Raw genomic sequence first — 23,530 nt, forward strand, 5'->3', positions numbered from 1 at the left:
GACCACTGATTTAAGTAACTGGTACTCTACATCTTTCACACTTGATCAAACATACTGAATTTACAGAGCAACCAGTCCCGGGTCAGGAAAAAGTGTGAAAAGATGTTTTCACACTTGTCACAAAAATATTGTCTGTATATTACCAATTCTTGGCTCGTTTGGAGGAGAATCTCATTGTTGCTGGTTTTGTTTCCACACAAGCTCTTTGTATACATTTTCACAAAAGCTATGACCGTTTGCTGTTTTTTAAATTTTTATTAATTTCTTAGATATAAACACACTGTTTTTGGGATTTGTGGCTTTTTTTACTATGCAGGAACTCCTCCAAGCAAGCAACCTTTATCAACGAACAAGATTTTAATCCACACCTGCACCCAAGTCCTTTTGAAGCAAACCCCAGACCACCGATTTCAAAAGGACCCAAGATTGGTCCCCTGTATTGCTTCAATGGTCAAAAGCAAACCTGTTAAAAAAAAGCTCTTGGTCCAGAAAAAAGGCTAGTGTAAAAATGCCCTTAATATCCAAACTACTGTTAAAAGCACATGCTGAAGATCTGGCCACAAGAATGATTTACAAACCACCTTAGGTGGTTTTATTATACATAATATTATAAATATTTACACTCATTATTTCTCACCAGCTTTGCATTTCCAATTATTGTTCCACTATGAGTTGGGTCGTGAAGATTAGAATGTGCCTAAACTGTCCTGAAGCGTCACCACATTCATTTGAAATACAGATAAAATATAGGCACTGGACAGCTTTATGTTGTTGGATGAGAAAATCAACAGCTAGTTCCTTTTCATCACCAAAACAGATGACCTCCTACTGACTGTTCTTTTGCACTTAAGTTAAACCACTGATTTTGCCAGGACATGGCCAGTGATTAATCCCATTTCACACCCAAACAACAAGAGGCAGGAGTGCTCTGCCCAGAACATTCTGTGGTGCTTATTATTTCACACCAAAAGCAACACAAATGAGATCTCTGTTAACAATGCGTTTTCTTAGTTAATGGTGCTGTTTTTTGAGTTACAATTCTTAGTTTATTGGAGCAGAGCATCTTTTGGCATCCTCTACACAAAAGAAACAAGGAAAATAAACATTGTATAAACATTAAATAAACATTGTTAGAACACTATGAGTTTAGAATTGCAACATTGTATTCTAGCTGTCTGTTGATATGTTTATTAGTCAATATAATCAGTACATTCCAATACTGATTTTTTTATGTCTATGCTGCTAAAAACTGCTAGAACGTTGTGTGCTGTACACATCACGAATGGAACCGCATAGTGTTTCTGAGCTTCAGTTGTGCGTAACTGCAGTGTGCTGCATGCCGTGCTCACCCAGTGGGAAAGACTACATTGATTAATATTGGAGCCTAAATGCTTGTAGCACATTCCGCTCCTAGCACAATAGCATTTTGGTGAAAAATGGCCATTAGCAAGCTGCACCACAAAGAAACATCTCCTTAAGATAACACTGTTTATTATTAATATGTTTATAGTAACTTTAGTTTGGCATACTTATTTATATCGAAACATCCTAAAAAAAAATATCTCAAACATTTGATAAAAAGTGAAATTTCTGGTTCCAATCTGGCTGCAGTGAATTGTAGGCATGTTACGACAAGCATTTAAAAAAATGCATTTCTAATTTTTAATCACATTTTTCCTCAATATACAAGGCAAATTACCCAACCCATTCACATTAGTTTTCTCTTTATTACTAGTGATGCCCCAACAGCAGGAGGGTGAAGACTAGCTCATGCCTCCTCCGATACATGTGAAGTCAGACTCCGCCTCTTTTCAAACTGTTGCTGATGCAGCATTGCCGAATAGCATCACAGCGCACTCTGGGAAAAGCGCAGCGACACGGTTCTGATACATCAGCTCACAGACGCAGCCTTGTGCTGATTGACATCACCCTTTGGAGTGATGAGGGGAAAGAGCGTCATCTACCAACCCAGAGAGAGAGCAAGGCCAATTGTGCTCTCTCAGGGCTCCAGCAGCTGAAGGCAAGCTGCAATGAACAGGATTCAAACCAGCGATCTCCTGATCATAGTAGCAGTGCCTTAGTCCGCTGGACCACTCGAAGCCCGACAACCAGTTTTTTTGACGATATCACGATAATATCACGGTAATTTTGATGATAATAATTGCAATAAACAATATTATTATGATTTTTTGAGTATTTTATGTCACTGGTATAACGGTAATTTAATAAAATAATAAAATGACTACACATATATTACACTTTTACAGAGCAATGTACATAATGATTTCGGTCTATTTTGTAGTTTAACCCCTTAACAGACCAGGATTTTTGTCAATTGTCTGCTTGACATTACACCACTAAATATTGAGGATTTCTATTCAAGCTATTGTAGATATTTAGGTAAATCTGCTAATAAGATATAATCATAAAATCATAAAATTTCTTAAACTTCATTTTAAAATCCATATTTTCCTGAATACAAATCAAACAGTTCATGTCCTCCAAACCTTTAATTTGGTTATGGTTGTATAGTTTTTACATCTATTTTCAAACATACAGATTTTGAGTTTGATTCCTGTTACTGATCTGGAATTATTAAGTGGAGTAGAGAGAAAACAGGCAGATTCTCCAAATGTCCTTTCAAACTCTCAAATTGTTAGAATGTAAATAAGTTACTTTACTGCAGAAAAAAGGATTTTGTATCACATACACTTGCAGCCCGTATACAGGACAAGGCATTTTAATGGGTTAAAGTATTGCCTGAATACATTAGTTAGGTGTTGGTGAGAGGTAAGTACCTGAAAGGCTCTCCTACGGGACTCATGCACAGCACTATGTGGAGGTTGTTTCTCACACGCTCAATCAGGTAGTTAAACATGGCGTCTGCAGTCTCAAGAACATTTTCCTTCCTGGCGGAGTCAGAGAGAGCACTCTGGACCTGCCCACATGAAATATAACAAGACTGTTAATGATCTCTCTCTTACTCGTTCATACACACACACACTCACACACACACACACATACACTTATGTACATCTAATCAGTAGCAGACAAACCTCCTCGAACTCATCCGACTTGTACAGGTTGGGCACCTCTCCTGAGCTGAGGATGTTGTTGATGTCCTCCAAGAAGGACTCGTCTATGATCTGAGTGTCATTAAACAGGAAGACAGTGGGCTTGTTGTCCACTCCAGTCAGCCTATACAGCTTCTTAATGTCTGTATGAGGAACAGCAATTACACTGATGTGTTAAAAAAATGACAAAGGAACCTTAATCAGCTCTGAAAGTTATGCAAAAATGTATATTCAGGAAAACAAAACAAGAAAGAAACTGCATAGTGCAGGAAGATATTTAGCCTATTTATTATATATGAATTATCTTCACAAACTTGCAACCAAAGCATGAGCAAAAACATTGTGGCGCAACTCGTCAAAAAAAAAAAAATACAGATGTGTGAGATGTGTGATGTACACTCTTAGGTAACACAGTGGGCTGGATTTGTTTGATGTTTTATTGCTTTTATAAGTGAAAATAAGTCATAAATTATGCACAGAAAACTCATTGCAGCACAATTTATTTAATTATTACATTATCACATATTTTTATATGTATGCCATTCATCTGGAGAATGTTATTGCATTGTATTGCCATTTTTTATTATGCTACTTACTTGTTTGTTTTTAATGGACAATGCAGTAAATAGAACTCATTCTCTAAATAATAAATAGTAATACATTAATTAAAAAAATCAATTAAAGTGTATTGTGCTACTGTAAGGTAATTAAAAGTATACACTAGTATAGTATAGTAATTAATCAGTAAGTAACAAAGACTAGTAATCATCTTTTGTCTAAGTAGCATGAAACCTTAACCCTAACACCATACACACAACAGAATTACTAGGTAAATACAACTGTATGTACTCTGTATTAAAGTAATAAAGTGTACAATTGTGTATAGGAGTTGTTATTTGTCTCTGTACTAGAGCTGGGTGTTATGCTGAAAATACATTTTTTCCACCACCTTTTTCTTCACTCATATTGGATAAAAGACTGAAACGTACCCTCTCTAAACTCCTGCTTGCGGTACTGCTTGGTAACTTCCACCTGAAAAACCATGTATTCACAGATGTAGGCTGCCAGTCTGGAGAGACTCTGCCTACCGGAACCTCCAATCCCCACCAAAAGCATATTGCCCCTCGGCTGACTGATCACACGCACCACCCGCGTCACTGAAGGAGAAAAGAGACATTAATACACATATGGCCACACATTTGTCCGAAAACATGCTAGCACAAATAATTAGTACAAAAACACAAGAACTCGTTAACATACACTGTGACTAATTTCCTAATCAATCAGTGCCGCATATTAAAGTGTTGTGTCAATATGTTAAGTGCATGTGATTTGTTTAATTGTATGCTAATTGTACGCACTGAGCTGAGTATGCGATGTGTCGAATGTTATATTGTAGTGTCTGATATACAGCTTGATTCAGTGGCACAATAATTTGAGTGTGTGTGTGTGTGTGTTGTGGGAGAGGATGCATAATTGTTTACCCTCCTATGGGTTTAGTAATGTAATTGCATTCGCTATAGAGGGGAGGAGTAATTACTCATAGTAGCAGGGGATTCTAAGATTATTTTGCACTGCTGTGAGGAAGCTGCAGTGTAGTTTGGCTCCATATTGTTATACTTTTAATGTAATTCATAACATAGCTAAGGTTCAGGTTCTTGCTTGTAGGTTGGGGACTGTGTTTCATTGATCAGTAGTAGGGGGTCTATTCATGCGTATTTTAATGAAGACTGGAACTAGCTCTAATCCTTTGTTTTTACAGCAGTGTTCCAGCAGTGCATATTCTTTAGGCACCATTATAGTATAGTATTATATTATATTATAGTATATTATTCACATCCTGACACAGTGAGGAGCATTCTCAGAAGGTAACAAAGCAGTTAACATGGAACTAGTTTTTTTGACTGTGAGTCACTTTTCTTTCAGGCACTTGTGTCTTTGGTTTTGTGAGGACTTGCTTTAAATGTAAAAAAAGTTTCTTAATTAATCATGGTTGTGTTTTGGGCATAACGTGAAATAAACCAATCAGTGTGCCACTTGCCTTTCCCTTTAAGAGACAGGTGAGCTCTGACTTTGGCATGTTCGTATCTTAACAGTGCAATGCTTTATGCGTCACAGCAGAGGATACTGATCTGCGCGTGCATGCTCTAAAGATACTACAGAAGCTTATTTAAGGGAACAGAAATGTTATTTTATTCTTTATTCTGTATACTGTTGAGGGATATTCCTTTTTGCATCTGTGTGGTTAACGAGTGGGTGTGTACACGCACTAGGGGCACCTATAGGAATGGACTATAGACTGTACAGACTGAATGGATTATAGACTGTCTAGGTTCATTTCAGTCAGTGGAGCACCTGTGTTTTCTGCCGTCAAAATAGAAACAAGCCAGAAATTTTCCAGACCACCACGCCCATCAGCGTAGATTTATTCCTAAACTCTGATGCTATTTTAACAGTGTAGGCAGTGAAAAGGAGTGAAAATAGACTGTTGAGGGGGTGTAAGATAGAAATAAGCATTGAAACATGCCTTGCACAGGGTGTACGATAGGGCTCCATATCTTTACTCTTCAATTATGGCTGCTTAGAAACAAAATGATTAAAGAAATGCACTGTTTAACCAGCCATCATATCCAGTGCTTTACTTTTTATACTAGCACTAAATTAATACGCTTAAAAAAAACCTTACAACTTTGGTTACACTGCCATTTCCACCATTACCATATGTCTATTGCTGTTATAAATGTAAAAAATGAGAAATTCTGAGCTTCCCTTTAGTGGACGTACAGTTTAACATTCATGCCAAAGTAAAGAATGTATAAAAGTATGTGATCAGTGAGATTTACATTGTTTTATACATATTCAAGGCAGTATCAAATCAAGCGGAAGGTAATGATAAGTGAGGTCTGTTATACTGTATTATAAAATATAAAGCACATTTTTTAATGTTAAAATCTGAGTGAAAATTAAAAAGATGCTGCACTGCAAGCATGTACTGGACTGCAGAATACGTGTGCATTTGTGTTCTGGATGATGGAAAATGTGTCACAGCTGTGAGCTGACCGTGCTCAATAGCATCTCTGAAAAGCACCAGGCTCATTGGAACAACTCCAGGTGTGAGGTTGTAGTCCTCCAGCTGGGACTCCATGAAGCCCTTCAGAGCTTTAAAGTCCAGCAAGTCCTCATACACATGTGGCTCTTTCAGAAAGTCTCCTAAAATTCAGGAAACACAACTAAAATAAGATTAACAATATTGACATAGAATTGAACATGATGTACTGCAGATATTTTGCAATATAACTTTAATATATAGAATAATATATAGAAATACTAAATACATTATAATGATTCAATTATTTAAACATAAGCGCTTTCCAAATATACCAAATATAGGTTGCTGTTTATTGGGACAGATGTTATGGTAGGTGAGATCAAAGAGGGAGCCCAGTTTCTCAGCCAACAGTGCCACAAACGCCTCCGTATCTGCCTGGTCCACCAGCCGGTCTGAGAAAACCCTTCACCCAGATACAAAGAGAAGTCAGCTTAGTGCTCCCACACAAGTGCTTGTGTGTGCATTTGTGTTTTTTGTGCATAGTGTATGTGTGCATGTGCGGGTGCGGGTGTCATCCTGCCATAATCACCTGAAGCACTCATGAATCCAAAGGCGTGTGATGCTCTGTTTGGTGTCATGGAAGTCCCTGTGAGAGCGTAGTAGACCTTGGAACACCTGCAGAGAAAGAGTGGGAGGCGGAATAAAAGAAAGAGAATGACAAAAAAGGTTCAACAGATAGAGAAGAGAAAGGACCACAGTGCACCAAAATCAAAGAAGAAAGCTGAAACTGACCAACTCTATACTCGTGAAATAATTCAAATAAATTGATGGCTGCCTGTATTTGTACTGAGTGTGTTTGTGTGTGTATGTATCCTATACCTTGGAGATGTCTCTGAGGTTGAAGAGGTAGTGTATTTTGGCAGGAGTGGGTAAAAAGCGGGCGCTAATGGCATAGTACAGCTCCAGCGTTGCCTGAGTCAGAACGCTTCCTATGGGCTTCACCTCCTCCTGAAACTCCTGTAGTTTCTGGTTTATCATTGTACCAAAGATATGCTTTATCTGAGACTCCTACAGAAAGACAAGTGGAGAAAAAAAAGGTGAGTGCTGAAAACAGACACTGCCACTGACTGCCAGCGTACCTATACCCACTGGTCATTTTATCAGAACACTTGCCATATACAGTAGCTGTGCCACACGTATATAATTGATAAGTGGACCATCTGTTGTTCTATAGTTTGCCAGCTATTCTCTACCTTATCCATTAATAGAAATGGACCTCCATCAAAACAAATAGTATGTTTAGTGTTAAGCCTATTTTCAGCATTCACTCTTCAGCGACATACAGCTCTGAAAAAAATAAGAGACCACTTAAAATTATGAGTTTACCAAATTGAAAACATCTGGAATATAATCAGAAGATGGATGATCACAAACCATCAAACCAAGCTGAACTGCTGGCATTAAGTTATCCAAAAGCAGTGTGTAAGACTGGTGGGGTAAAACATGCCAAGATGCATGAAAACTGTGACCACCAAATATTGATTTCTGAATTCTTAAACCTTTATGAATATGAACTTGTTTTCTTTGCATTATTTGAGGTCTAAAGGCTCTTTGCACTTTCATTTTCTACAAATAAATGCTTTAAATGACAATATTTTATTTGGAATTTGGGACAAATGTTGTCCGTAGTTTATAGAATAAAACAACAATGTTTATTTTACTCAAACATATACCTATAAATAGCAAAATCAGAGAAACTGATTTAGAAATTGAAGTGGTCTCTTTTTTTCCAGAGCTGTAGCTGCTACAAAAGGTTTTTGGAATATTGTCACAGAAGAACAACTTTTGGTTCTACAAATAACCATGTTTAAAGAGCACCTGAAAGGTCTACAGAAGCTTTATTAACTTCCTTTATTAACTGAAAGATTCATCACACACATACACCCCTATTACAAACATACCCTGCATGTCCATATGTTTGTGGATACTCCTTTTAATGAATGTATTTATTAAATGCTATTTTAAGTTTCACACATTGCTCTCTAGTGTCTTTTAAAAAGTGTTGCCAATAGAATAGTACTAGAATGAACCTACTTGCACTAAATCTAAAGCCAGAAATGGGACAGAGGAGAAGGAGATAAAGCCTCCCAAGCACTGAACTATAAAGCATATAGTATTGATTGAGCACCAACATTCCAGAGATCACAGTTCAACAACTGTGTTTTCTGGAATGATGGTGCTCAATCCATACTATTTGGGATGATTTTGGGAAATAAGATAAGAAGGTGCCCTAGTACCGTTTTCCAAATATCATAGTTTTGTTGTGAAACCACATGTTGCTAAAATAAGGCATTTTTCAAATAATTATTTGAAGCGCCCTCATTTTCAGGAGAGTAGAATCAGATACAGTGACAAAAATGACATAAAAGAGATTGCATCATTTAGAACTTAAAAATGCATTGAAATACTGAAAAAAACAAAACTCAGGGATCTTGTTACAGATTGTATCTTGACCACTGGCATCAGGTAGGGAGAATTTGGCCCAAAAATTCTAGTACAGTAATCTAGTACAGGTTATGGCTATTACCCTGAAAAAAATCTGCTTTAGTTAAATAATTAACGGTAGAGGGAAGACACGCCCATTATGCAATCGTTTGAAATGCCCAAACATAAGGAATGTAAATCTAATTCATATGTCTTAAATTGTACTTTAAATCCCCAAACCATCAGTGTGGCAAATGAAACTATTTGCGGGCATGGTCACACCAAAACATATCTTGTGTGTAAAAGTTTGAATACAAATAAATTACCTTGGGTTTACAATAAAAACTCATTTATTTTGTTTAAAAAACACTATGCACTCATGCTTTTAGACAGAAAACAGGCAGAATATTTAACATCTTAACAGCATATTTTCCTAATGTATAAACAGTCAATGCATTTTGTAAATTACATTTTTAAACCATACTTCAAATGTTGTGATTACTGTAGTCTGAAGACAAACACCTAAACAATAAGGTCAAACAAGCCACAATGATTACAAAATGCACATGCTGTATATACTGTAGTTTGTACCTGATATAATGACCTACGAGTGTAGGAACAAATCGGGCGTACCTAAACAGCTGCAACTCAGTATCCCTACATAATGTGAAATAACTAAAAAACAGGTAGCAAGATAAAATGGGGATCACTAAGCCAGAGGGACAATCTGGAGAAGTGTAGATGGAAATACATGTTAAACAGGACATGTTGTTTGAGGGTAGGAGTGGGCAGGGGGGGCAGATTGCAGGGATTCAGATTGCAAGAGGAAAATCAGCACTGAGCACCAATCAGTCGGGCAGGAGGCTTTTTATGCATTCTGCCAAATCAGAGAGCCTCCAGTGTTGCTACTCTTATCATTATCATCATCTTCATTGTAATTCTGCCAGAGCGGGCGACATGGAGAATGATAATGAGAAGAACAAGATGGCAACAAAGGAGCAGCAGGGGCTAGGACACTAGGACTCAATTACAATACATTTTACACATGTTAATGTCTCTTACATTTGGATTAATGGGGGAAATGGGCACGGTTTTTGGATGAATGGGAACAAATGGACAAGCCCTTTCTTTTTATGCAAGAACAAACTCCTTAGATTGCAGTGGAACAGATATTGAATTGGCGCTCTCTCTGGAGATCAGTGTGGAGCTTCATGCTGTGGCCCACTCACCGCAGGGAACGTCATGTTGATGAGATTGAAGCGACTCTGCAGGCGGCCTGATATGTGAGTCCTCCCTCCACCAGGAGGCCCCATTGAAGCAAGCAGGAACATGTCCTAAGAAAGCAAGGAGAAAAAGAACACATGTGAATTAGGACACTTATTTCATAACAATCCTTCGCAGTCCAAGTCTGGAGGATCCTCAGCTGAATTCCATTGCTGTGCCAGCTTTCCACTTCATCTTCAACCAAATATTTAACAGCTTAAAGATGATGGAGATATTTTTCTTTAAAAGAAATGTAACTTTAAGAGCAAACAGATGAACAAAGATTAAGCAATTTATACATAAGCATACATTCATTGGACAAAGGTATAAATGTGTTTTATTCAGTCCCACTGCCACAAAAGATCTCACTGAATTCCAGCATGGTAATGTTATAGGATACTACCATTGTGCTGATGCCCCATCGGCAGAGTTCCAAACCTGATGCTATATAACAGCAAAGGGTGGAGGGACAATTAGATATTAATCTAGGTGTTCCAATAAATTGGTCCATAAAGTGGATCTACATCCACTGAGGTACAGTCTGTACTCTCTTACCTTGACACACTTTAGGGTCTGCTTCTGCCGGTCGTACCAGAAGCCGTAATCAATCCAGAGCCGAAGCAGCTCCAGAGGAGGCTGAGAGCCAAAGTCGTCCACTGCGGGCATGTTCAGATCATCCAGGAAAGCCAGCATCTTCTTCCCTCCGACTGGCACGTACGTACCTTTTGTGCGCTTCTCCACTCGAGACTCTATAATGGCCTGAACATTGTTTGAGGTGGTCTGAGAAAGTAAGGCACGAGAGAAAAACAGGAGAATGTGAAAAGCAGCAACAACAACAACAACAAAAACATGATTTTAAAAGGAACAAATAGGAGAATAAGTGAGAGAGCACCAGGAGCTGAGCAGAGAAAATGCGCATAAGGGTAGGCTTTATAATGATGATGAATGATGATAATAGCTCAGACTGATGAAGATGGTAGTGATGATAGGGAGTGCTTCCAGCTTGCAGGCCGCAGTAAGTGCTGTTCATTTCAGCTCAGGATGAAAACAGCAGCTGACTCAGCTAATTGCACCTTCTGGAGTGGAGGACAGTAATACAGGTTTGAGTGCGGAGGAGCCCAATTTTACATACGCTGCTAGCCGGATCTACAGGTCCATCTCGGAGTCAAAATGACACAGCTTAAAACTGAGTATCTGAGTGCGTCAGACTGAGTGTGTTTGATGTGTGATTGGAGACAGGAAAAGTCCTGATATAGAGGACGATATGGTCGGTCTTGGAGTTTATGTGGTTTGTGTGGTATTTTTGGAATATGTGGCATCTTTAATACAATTTATTAATTTATTTCTTACATACAATATCAACAGTATACACATATATACCAAATTTAGATGTTATATTTTTAAATATCCTTCATTAATACCATTTTCATTTGCCGGTCGTACCAGAAGCCGTAATCAATCCAGAGCCGAATCAGCTCAAGAGGAGTCTGAGAGCCAAAGTCGTCCACTGCGGGCATGTTCAGATCATCCAGGAAAGCCAGCATCTTCTTCCCTCCGACTGGCACATACGTACCTTTTGTGCGCTTTTTAATACCATTAAATACCATTTTCACTACTAAATGTGAAAGAATTTTGTTCAGTTACCTTTTTACAAAGTTTATTAAGCTACACTATATGCACAAAAGTTTTGGGGCTTATGTATCCCATGTATTCTTCCAAAATCAAGGGTATTAAAAATGTATGTATGTAATAGTCAAGTGTCAGTCTCTCTGTAATCCAGAGAAGGCTTTAAACTAGAGTTTGAAGAATTGCTGTGAGAATTTGGTTACGTTCACATTACCAGGCTGAAGTGACTCAAATCTGATTTTTTTGCTTAGCGTGGCTCAATTCTGATATTTTAATGCATGTGTGAACATGCCATTTTTTTTTAAATTAGATTTCATTCATTCACTTTTACATTTGGTCCTAAATCTGATACATATCCAATCCATGGACATGCGTCATAAATGCGAACGGTCAAATCGGAATTCATGCGTCTTTTTTCTTCTAATGCATGCGCTACGTGCTTCTCTCTTGTACGGACACATCTCTTGGTGCAGTTGTGCAGCTATAGCTGCAAAAACAGCAAAAGCAAACCGTCTGGTCTTTTTTCACCTCCTCGACCTGAGCAGCCTGACCAGCTGTTTGCTGTTTCTCCACTCCAGCAAAAGATGCTCCACATTTGAGCTGCTAAGTCCTCCATTTCCCTTTATAAAGCTACGAGTCGTCTCTCAAATACGAGTTTTTTTGTTGTTGCTGAAAAAGGCGATGTTTATACACGTATCAATGTGCGCATGTGAGGTGTTTCAGGGACAGATTTGTTCACATTACACACAGATACAGGTTACTTACATTTGGGAATGTGAACAGTCAAGATCGGAGCAAAAATCTGATTTAAGAAATGTGGCTTGTAATGTGAACGAAGCCTTTGATTGCGACAAGAACGATGCAACTTATAAGCAGCTAAATGCATTTACTAGAAAAAGTGTCTACAACCATTTAGACACATATCTGCCTTAAGATTTTTCACCACATTTTTGCAATACAGGGATGCCGATTTATTATAACGTAATTCTTCATTTCCATCTAAAGCATGGCTGGTCAGGCTGGACACATTTAACATTTAATTATTATTTATTAATTTTGTAGTCACGTACTTTTAAGCTTTTAGCTCCATTGAAGTTGCACAGAACTCACAGTAAGCATTAGAAATTCTCCAATGAGTACATGTTCACAGTATAGCTTTTTCACAGTATAACTAGCTGATCTCTGTGTTATCAGTTACTAATTTGATAAATGACAAAAGAATGAATAAATGAGCAGTTAATCTTTTAGCCTGTCTAAAACAGAGGTGCTTTGAAACATTTGTCCTGTCAGCTGGTACCTGAGAGGACATGTTGATGGTGAGCATGGTCCACTTGGCTGGATCCAGGCCCTGTAGGACACTCTGAGCCACTGAAGTCTTCCCAGTGCCCACAGGACCGGTCAGCAGCACCGGGTACTGGCCACACACCAGAGAATTCACCAGGAAATGATAGCGCACTGTGTCCACAGTGGGAACCATGATCTTGTAGAATGGAGCACTGCAGAGAGACAGCAGAGAGAGAGACGGCTGAATAACAGAGAGATGAGCACAGAGACAACCCATCTATCAATAGATACCAGGAGAACATCCAAAGAACTGCAAGTACAGTTAAAGTAGCTTGGCTTTAATGACAGAGCAAGAAAGCAGAAAGCCTTGTTTATCAAGAGAATTAATAATGCTTATCTAACAAAAACAAAACAGACAAACACAAATACAACAAAGGCAACATTTTAAATTATGTTATGTGGACAGATTAATGATGCTAGCTATTTCTAGCATGAATCACATACAGTTTTTTTATAATAAAAAATAGAGATATATTTAGTTTACAAAAGATTATCTCAAACAATGATGTTCAAAAATGAGCATCTGTAAAGATTTTAAAGCACCTAGAGGAACAAGAAAATTGCATTGCATCCTAAAAAACAGTTACTGCATTAGCAGGTGATTGGTGTGGTACTTATGGTTATAGTTTATATATATATATATGCTAAATCGGAGAAACTGATTCAGACACTGAAATATATATATATATATATATATACATATATATATATATATATATATATATATAGCTCTAAAAATTAAGAGACCACTTCAGTGTCTGAATCAGTTTCTCCGATTTAGCTATTTATAGGCATAAGTTTGAGTAAAACAAACATTGTTGTTTTATTCTATAAACTACATTTCTCCCAAATCCCCCCCCCCCCAAAAAAAAATATTGTCATTTAGAACATTTATTTTGTTCAAGTTTTTCTTGTTTTTTCTTTGTCTAATTTAATTTTTGCCATACTGATTTCTAACTTGGCGAAGGCACTAGATAAAGGGAGCCTGGACCACTTAGATTGGGTGACATGGGGCAATGGAAAGTCCAAGCATAATTTAAAGGAATAGACAGGGAGAGTACATGAACAAGTGGGACATCTGAGAGGGACGAAATTTAAGAGAGTACGGAAAGTCAAGAAAATAGGTGCCAAAAATGAGGGAAAAGGAGGGAGAAATGGTGCCAAGAGAAAATGGGTCTCTCAAAAAGAAAGTGGACTAAAGCAGACCAGGGCAATGGAGGTGAAAAAGTCTAGATTGAGAGACTGAAAATTGAAAGATATAATAAGACAGCAAGAATAAGTGCAGAGATAAAAAAAGACCCAGTTCTTTTAAAAAAAATGGACAGCGGACAAAGAGTTGGCCAGAGAGCGAAGAGCCAAAAGGACAGAGGGCGGTGAAGGGGAAAAGACAGAAAGACGTGAAAAATGGGGGAGTGAGAGACATAAAGGGAGAGAGATAAAGATAGAGTGAGTGATAAAGAATAAGAAATGATGAAATAGAGTATATGAATAGAGCAGAAGGCTGGCCAGGTCCCAGCCAGAAGGCCTCTAAGGGAATGTGCGGGTGGTTGGCACTGCATTCACACACAGAACCTACTCACTTGGAGGGATATCGCCAGCCTTTGGGCAGCTTGTCCTCGAATGATGCCCACGTTTTGTTCTTAGTGTCCACGTAATATTCATAGATTGTGTCCTGATAAGGAATAATATACAAAGACAATGTTTACTTCAGGGATTTCTGAGAACTGTGAATACTGTATTATACTACATACATACATGCAAGACACAGTCAAGTAAAGATGACCCTGCATACTTACTTAGTAACGCATTACTCTAATCTTACCGTTTGTTAAGTAACAAGCAATCTAACATGTTAGTATTTCCAATCCAGTAATCAGATTAAAGTTACTTATCCATGTCACTGTGCGTTACTTTTTTGTTGGACGTGTTAAAAGGATGCACAAGAAAGACGTTTACACTTGTTGGTAAAGTAGGGTGGTTAATGCTGAGAAACGTAATGTATTCTGGGAATTGTAGTGAGGGTGTGTAGTCGCCTAGGTCTTGCTGCAGCACAATAAGTTCTTTCTCTCACGCTCATTTTTGTTGTTTTACTGCGGCCAGTCGTGTTATTTTTGTGTCATGACCAAGCAGGCTACAATAAATGCACAGTACTCCGCTTTAACACAGTTTCTGCTCATGTTTTTGCTGAAAAAGAACCAAAGTTAGAGGGCCAGTAATCAGGATAAAGGAACACAGTTGTCGCCTAATTGCTGGAATGTATAATGGCTGCTGTTGGCCACAAGCACGCCAAAATAACAACAGGCTAGCGAGATAACAAGCTAATAGGCTAAAATTAGCACTCAGGCTGAACTGTTGTTGGCAGCTGCTGAAAGTAACTAATAAAGTAACTTTAAAAAAAAAAAAAGATCAGTAAAGATAAACTATATGACCAAATGTCCCAATGAATGCATACAGCTGTTGTAAGTCAGATCCATAGCTAGTACAACTGTGTAAATGCACTACTACTATATGAAGATGAATAGGTGCGTCATGTTAGGGAATGCATTGTTGTGTGATTATCTGAAACACCTTGTTAGGAAATGTGCCCTCCATTTCTCGCAAGAAGTTGTCGATCTTCTTGCGTCCGTCCTCATCCACAGAAGCACAGATAGACCAGATCAAGCTGAAGATGAACCAAAGTTCTACCATCCTGCCATAGTTCTCATTGTCTGCTGGGTTTACCTAAATAGGAAGATTAAAAAAAATCTATAGGAACTTCTACAGGGTTCATACACTTTTTAACCAAAACATTTTCATTATTTTTTTATGACTTGTCCATGCCTTTAAGGCAAATTTTCATGACCATATGATTTTTAAAACATCACTGCAGACATGGACAATAACAAAAAATCAACTTAAACTATAATTAAAATTGATTATAGTACGCCTAAAATGAATCAGATAAAATGTTAACACACAATATTGAATAATAAAATGTGTGTCAGATCCTGAGAGCTCCATTGTGTAGGGCTAAATTACTGAATTAACTCTGAGATGAAGTATTTGTTAGCTCAAAATAGATTTTCTCCATTGATAAACTGAAACACGAGGATTTGTAGATCAAATTTCCATGACTTTTCCAAAACTTTCTAGGTATTTTTATTTTTCCGAAACTTATCAAGGCCTGGAAATTGCTATTTTCATGTTACATGACTTTTCCAGATTTTTTATGACTGTATGAAGCCTGCTTATAGTAACCAGCATGGCTCTAATGCTATAAGTGAATACGAGAGGTTTAACTAGAGTAGACCTCCATACAATTTTATGAATAAATTGAATAAGTAATTTAAATTTAAAAACAGTTTTTTGGGAAAGCTACTGTGGGCAGGTAGTGTAAGTGCAATGTTCTGACCCCATTCTCAGGACTGGCCAATGAATCGTAGAGTCTGCAGAGAGAAATGACTCCGTTCAGCTCAGTGATGGGTACCAGCTCCTTACAGTGAGTCCTCTTAAAGCTTATTGTTTTCTTTATGTATCTGTCAAACAGCCGCTTCAGGTGATCTACCTCCATCTATAAATAGACAGTGGGATGGAAAGTGAGAGAGAAAGCGAGAGAAACAGGAAAAGGTTACAGAAGAAGATGAGTGCTCATTTCGCCATCACTCATCCATACAGAGGACAAACTAATGGAGGAACTAATGGTAGCATCAGTCATTTAATGGCCTGTGTAGTGTGGGGAACCTTCTGCCGCTTGTCGATCCAGGACTGAACGTAGGGCTTCCAGCCCAGGTCTGAGTAGTCATTATACACCATCCCACAGCGGGATACTGTCGCTGGAGACGCCACAGCTAGATCTTCCACCTCAAACAACAAGGACACCTACACACACATAGGGAAATCAAGGTCAGGAAAGAGAAATCTTTGCAATTTGTGCAGGAACATGCTGTTAGTGCTGTATCTTTTAGTGGAAAACTAACAAAAAGCACAAACACAGATACTAAATATGTCTTGGTCTACTAAATGATTTATGGGTAACTGATGAAGCAGGTTAATTTGATATTTTATTGAACTATTCCTTTCTGTTAAATATTGATTCTGGACAATTTCTGAGAGGGTTATTGATCAAAACAGAGATTCAGGCTTCATGCCATGTGAATATTACTGAGATATGCGGATGACGGATCTAAAATCCATAGATTGTGCATAGATTTGTTAGCATAGCTAACAAAGATGTGCACACACAACACAGAGCGTTATAAACATGAACCTATTAGCACTACGCCCAATTCCCCTTGATGCACTGAGCTGTGGAGCAGTGGAACCGTTTTTTTTTTGTGGAAAGATGGTGCTCTGGAGCGATGTGAGATCAGGTGATCATTCAGTGTTCTAAACTTAATCAATGCTAATTCAATAAATGCAATCAAATCCTCAAAGCCTAGTAAAAAGTTTTATCTGGACAGTACAGAGAGTTGCTCAAACAAAAGCAGGACAAACTATTTTTAATACCCAATACTTTTGACAATCTAAAGATAACACCTGCTTGCCTGCTTTATACATATACATACAGCTCTGTATAAAGAAATAAGAGACCACTTAAAAATGATGAGTTTCTTTGATTTTACCAAATTGAAAACCTCTGAAATATAATCAAGAGGAAGATGGATGATCACAAGCCATCAAACCAAGCTAAACTGCTTGAATTTGTGCACCAGGAGTAAAGGCATAAAGTTATCCAAAAGCAGTGTGTAAGACTGGTGGAGGAGAACATTAAAAACCAGGGTTATTCCACCAAATATTGATTTCTGAATTCTTAAAACTTTATAAAAGAACTTGTTTTATAACAAGTTCAGCCATTTCTCATTTTCTACAATTAAAAAGTCTAAATGGCAATATTTTTATTTGGAATTTGGAAAAAATGTTGTCCGTAGTTTATAGAATAAAACAACAGAGTTTATTTTACTCAAACATATACCTATAAATAGTAAAATCAGAGAAACTGATTCAGAAACTGAAGTGGTCTCTTCATTTTTGTCCAGGGCTGTATATCATAAGGAGATTTCCTTTTTACTTTACCCATCTTTTAACAGTTGTTTCCAGCTAAATAATGTCCTATGCCACAAAGCAAAATCCTCTGATACTGGTCGCATGAACATGATCACAAGAGGTTCAGTGCTCTGAATCAAATGGAACAAATTTGGGATGTCATACAATGAAAAATGTGCAGCATAAAAGTGCTCCAGAAAAGTCTCTTTTCTAATAAAGTCCTTCCTGTCTTCCTAATCTCTTTCTAATAAAGCGCTCAGCCAGTGTGTTTAATAGAGCTATCATCAGTAAGCTGGGACTTTCCATTCAAAATTTGGTTCTTGGTAAAACTGACTCATAATGATACGTGAAACGTACAAGCACACAGTGATTTTTTAACGGGGCATAGTGTTACATTTCAGCAGATCAGGGTCTAGTGTAGATGTAAGCTCCTCTGGCCAGAGGCTGTACCTGTTCAGGCATGGCGATTCTCTCTCCGTTGATAAGCGTAAGAACTTTATTGTCGTCCATCACTGAGTTCATGCTTTCAATCCACAAAGTATCCACTGGTCCATCGAACACAATCCATTTCTCATCTGGCTTCTCATCTGAGCTCAGCAACAGGAGAGACAGAGAGATGGAAGAGGCAGTTAGGCAATAAAACAAACACACAGACTGTCTCACACACACACTTACAGTGCGCATCCTGACTTATTCACTGCTTCTCGCTTCCTCTGCATTTCTCCTTCACAAGCACAGACAAACAGATTTGCAAACATGCCTTGCTCTCTTTGACTCTCTATCTATTTCCTTGTCTCTTTCTATTTATACAGACTCGCAGGCTTTTGTAGCAAATGCTCTAAGTGATCATTTATCTTTTTTTCCTCCTCTCCCTTCATCTGACCATGTGTGTCTCATTTACTAAGCCCACAACAATAACCACAACACAGCACAGGCCATCTGTCTTACACACACGTACACTGTCTCTCTTTCTCTCTCGCTCACAAACACGTACACAAAAACACGCAGACACACACACATCCACATTCTCTCTCTCTTTCTCACTCTCTCATACACACACACACACAGGCTGACTGACTGGGTAAGCACATAACATCAAACCTGTCACACACAGCAAAAGCAACTGTCATTTCTCCGCTGGGTGAGCTTCCCTCTCCAAGCAGCGAGGAGGGGAAATAAACAAACAGAGATGAATAGCAACAGATACCAAACATATGGAGCCCCTGCAATCCCTGATTACACCATTCAAACACAAAATTCCATCACACCAAAACCCACACGGTAACAAGACTCCAACAAAAGCCCTGAAAATCAAAATATAAAAAGTCACTCAGTTTAACTGCTCCTGAAAAAAAAGCAGAAAACATAATTTGCAACAGAAAAAAAATGAGCAAAGGAAATGAGAAGCACTCAGACAGGCAAACGCAGTCCAGCGACTGGCCTCAGCGTGTGATTGGCGGGTAGCAAAAACAAACAAATATGTCACTGTTCCACACGGCAGCATGGTAACCTGTGCAGGCTTGGCGCATAGTGGCGGAAAGAACACCATCGGCCCACTCGCTGTAGCCCAGGTCAAACTGGCCAAAGAGTTCCTCCACAGACACTGCCTTCGGACTGAACACAAACTCATGCACCGGCGAGAGAGAGAGAGTGACAACAGCACAGATTTACTGATTTTGGCACTAAAGGACCGAGAAAAGAATAGAAGATGAATAGAAAAGAGAGAAAGATATAAAGAGCTAGATAAACTGATGACAACAAAAGAGCAGAAAGATAAAGGAAGAAATACAGAGAAAGAGAAAAAAGAGAGAAAGAGAAATGAGGAGAAAAAAATACAAAAAAGTAATGAAAAGTAAGAGAATGGGAGATAGAGACACATGGGGAGTGAGATAGGAAATATTTTTTTAAATATTGCTTTGAACTCTAAACTTGCTATACAAAAGTCCACTTCCCAGCATGCAATCACACCAGACTTTCCTGACTCCACTGATCATGTGATGCTATGGTGTTCCCGCTCTCCTAGCTTCTGATTGTTCTTACCTGTCCTCCTGTGTATATATCCCCCTCTGTACTGATTCTAGTTTACTTGATCTTGTTCAACATGTTTATTTTGTATTTTTTGCCTTTTTTCGGATGATCCTTTTTGTTTTACCGACTTCCATGTTATTGCCTTGCCCAGTTTATTGTCTGTTTAGTTGCTGACCTTTTTCTGTATTTTTTTTAGTCTTCTTTTTTAGTCTTCTTTTGCTGTTTTGGTATGACCCAGGCTTGCTTCACTATTCTCTCTGGTATGTTTTTTATTCTCGCTGCCCTCTTGTTGTTGACCTTACCAAAGTTAATAAACTTTGTGTTGAGTATCTGCATCTGTGTCTACCCCGTGTCTGGCTAGCGTGACATGAGAAATAAAATAGGAAAACTGAAAAAAGAAAAAAATGAGAGCGACAGAGTGACAGATAAAGACAAAGAAAGACTAACTAAAGGCATTTTGAGAAAATCAGAAGAGATAACAGAAAGAAAGAAAAGGAAATTAAACAGAGATAGAGAGAGACAGAGTGTGTGAGAGAGAGAGAGAGATGGAGACGGGTAAGTAAGGTGGTTCATACAGTAGCTGGATTGCTGCAGCAGAGGGAGTAACACAGGCAGCAGGAAAAAGGCCATCTCTTTGGCTATGACAGCCACATAGGAGCTGAGTTATACAGTACACACACACACACACACACACTACCCTTGAGTACTGCAGTTTCTCCAATCTGCAACAGAGTGAGAGGAAAAAGTGGAGAGTGAAAGAGAGAGAGATTAATAGAAAGAGAGAGAGACTTTGGCCTACAATTCTGCACACAGCAGGACAGAAGATGATTCTGGAGAGTGAAAGGGAGTGAGAAGTGCGTTGGCAAAAACAGAGTGCACTGGAAAAAAAAAAGTGTCAAAAGTGACATTTCATCCAATCAACACGCTGACCCGGTCCAGCATTAAAAGCAAACTGTAGAAAAAGAGAAAGGAGTAGAAAAGGGACATGATGACGATGGTGGTCTGAGAGCGACTCTAAAGAGTCTCACAGAGGAGAACACAATTAGTGGCTCTGACGGAGTCGTGTCGAGTTGAACTGAAAAAGTATAGTGTCAAGGGACGCATTCCAGGCCTGAGACCGCAAAGAGAGAATGGCACTTTGCCAGGCTGTGTTCTTTTGTCTGTGTGTGAGTGTGTGTGTGTGAGTGTGTGTGTGCGTGATTTGCTGTGGGGTTGAGCTTTAAGGAGAACAGAATGCACACCAGCAGTGTGTCAGTAAGTACCGCTCAGCCCACGCGCATGTGTCACCCACAGCGCAACATATCGCAAGAGCTGATGACACACAGGCACATGCCACACACACACACACACACACAAACACACATCACACAAACACACACAAGCTCACGGTTGCCCCCCCTGCCCCTCCCCCCTCTCCTGATTCCTTAAGCTGCTAGGTGATCAAAGAGAGAACACTGACAAAAAATGTTAGGGTAATGGAACTCCATTTCCCATAATCCTTGTTCTGCTGAAAGTAGAAGGGTGAAAAGGAGTTAGGGTGTCACATGAAGGGATCTAAAGTTCTGAGCAGCTGTTAGGACTTAGGAAACTTTGCCAGAGAAGGTTGACCAAAATTCAACCACATGCTCTGCTAAAAATAAAAAAGCACTGTCAGCTTAAATGGCTTTACACTGACATGACTATCAGGTGTGCTCAGCAGGTCAGATCTAAACTGCATTTTGCAGGTGTAGTTAAACTCGGTATGTCACCCAGATAATTACTTCAGCTATGAATAAATAAAATAGTCCAGAACACAGAGCGTTCTTCCTGTATTGTATTAATTTTTGCTTCCACCCCAGACATGTCTGACCAATAAGCAGAGAACACTCTAACTCAGTGACCGAAATGGCTCTCTACTTCTCATTAGTGTTACACCATGTAGGGAGACACTATTTAGTTCACTAAGTAGCAGAGAAAACAGGAGTGAATTCGAACACAGCAGATGAAGTAATCTCTAACTGTTACGTTTAATATTTTTACAAACTTAATCCTCACATTAATGAACTACATGGAGAAACACCTGAAATGAGCAGCGTACACCGGCTAGCAGTGTTGACAGATTGCGTGGCTTTATGCTAAATGTTAAGTGATGTCTAAAAATGTCTGGAGGAAACACTGTGCTTTGAAGGGAGGAAAAACTACCAAGTGTTAAGAGTTTGGAAATTGAACTGTTGTAGTCAGATAGCTACCCTTGCAGAGACAGAGCTTTTAGTCCTGCTGATGGAAATTTGAATAAGCAGTGTTTGAGTTGGTTATGATGTATGAGTATTTCTTTCTTTCATTGCTTGCGATTTTTTTATATACTGTAATTATGTTTATTTGGTTTCTGTGTCCTATCATACAATGCACAAAATACACAATACACACATGCAGATAAAATTGTTTAAATATATATATTTTTGTAATTGGTGATATTTAAGATATTTAAGGTATTATTTTATTATTGGAATAAACCCAATAATATTTTTGATTTGCTGAACATCAGCTGTTTGGGCAGCACTTTTTCAGCATGGATTTCATGGTGGATTTTAAACATGTTTTACTCAGTGACTTGATTGTATCTGAATCCAATTGTAACAATCTGGCAACCTTGATTGCAAGTTGTCCGCTTTGTTTGTTTGGCTGTCTGTTGCTTAGTAGTGACACTCGCAATGCATTCTGGGACACATTTAGCCTGCTTAGTAAGCAGTGATGTTTACTTTAAATCATGATGCATTATGGGATTTTATAGTGCTCGAATTTCCCCTTATGATTGGAACACAAAATGGCCGACGTACTCAATAGTGCCCTAATAAGTACACAGGAAATTTGGCAGTGTTAAATCAACACTGTTAGTGTTAAATTAACACTAAGAGTGTAAAGTTTAACACTAATAAGTGTTGATTTAACACTGCCAAATTTCCTGTGTAAATAGGGAGCCATTTCAGTCACAGCCTAAGTTTACAAACTCATTAATTGATTTAGACCAGAGCAAACTAACTACAAAAATGCCTACAGTCTCAGCAAGCATACAAACCAAAGCTGAGGAAGCGAATTGATCCTAGGCTAAATCCCTACTAAACTGACTTTTAACATCCACACAAACCAGGGGAAGTAAACAAGTACTTTGTGGGTGCTAGGCTAAAAGCTGAAATAAAAAAAAGCTTACCAATCTATAATCTCTTCAACTAGCTAACTTCACATGCACCATGACTTGCCTTGCATAACATTAAGCAGAGCAAAAAACTGATCTATGAGGATCACTGAGAACCAGTTTGAGGACCACTACTCAAAACCTGCATATAATTAAGAGGTTCTATGCTAACGAAACATTTGACCTAGAACTGTACATTAACCCGAGCACTATTTAGACACCATTATTTTTAAAGGCATACTGCATATATCTCTCTGTCAATTATAGCTACCTATCCTTCCCTGCTGTCACAGCCATCTACTCTAATTAAACATCCTATTATTCCATCGCTGCCTTCAGTCCTTTAGCAGAAAAATCAGCTGCAGTGTCAGCATTTCCCCTGTCAAACTGCAGCAGCACTCACAGGTCCTGTGTCTACAGATAAACCCTCAGTGTGTTAGTATGCACGGAGAGGGAAGCACACTTTTC

At 38.5% G+C, this 23,530-nt stretch overlaps 1 protein-coding gene across 1 annotated transcript in view; it reads right to left on the bottom strand.

Annotated features, from left to right (window-relative positions):
* The window catches only part of dnah2 (dynein, axonemal, heavy chain 2), a 210,302-nt gene that overhangs the window by 45,803 nt on the left and 140,969 nt on the right, over nt 1-23,530 (bottom strand). The window contains exons 44-58 of the mRNA XM_049482490.1: nt 18,313-18,449; nt 16,561-16,698; nt 16,232-16,390; nt 15,409-15,561; nt 14,421-14,512; nt 12,794-12,992; nt 10,426-10,650; nt 9,837-9,941; nt 7,003-7,191; nt 6,713-6,798; nt 6,456-6,586; nt 6,135-6,284; nt 4,064-4,231; nt 3,057-3,217; nt 2,799-2,938 (exon numbers count right to left, since the gene is read on the bottom strand). Coding sequence (XP_049338447.1) covers nt 2,799-2,938; nt 3,057-3,217; nt 4,064-4,231; nt 6,135-6,284; nt 6,456-6,586; nt 6,713-6,798; nt 7,003-7,191; nt 9,837-9,941; nt 10,426-10,650; nt 12,794-12,992; nt 14,421-14,512; nt 15,409-15,561; nt 16,232-16,390; nt 16,561-16,698; nt 18,313-18,449 — 2,233 coding nt within the window. The remainder of the gene's footprint in view (nt 1-2,798; nt 2,939-3,056; nt 3,218-4,063; nt 4,232-6,134; nt 6,285-6,455; nt 6,587-6,712; nt 6,799-7,002; nt 7,192-9,836; nt 9,942-10,425; nt 10,651-12,793; nt 12,993-14,420; nt 14,513-15,408; nt 15,562-16,231; nt 16,391-16,560; nt 16,699-18,312; nt 18,450-23,530) is intronic.

The sequence above is a fragment of the Astyanax mexicanus genome, chromosome 8 (genome assembly GCF_023375975.1).
Source record: "Astyanax mexicanus isolate ESR-SI-001 chromosome 8, AstMex3_surface, whole genome shotgun sequence".
NCBI lineage: Eukaryota > Metazoa > Chordata > Actinopteri > Characiformes > Acestrorhamphidae > Astyanax > Astyanax mexicanus.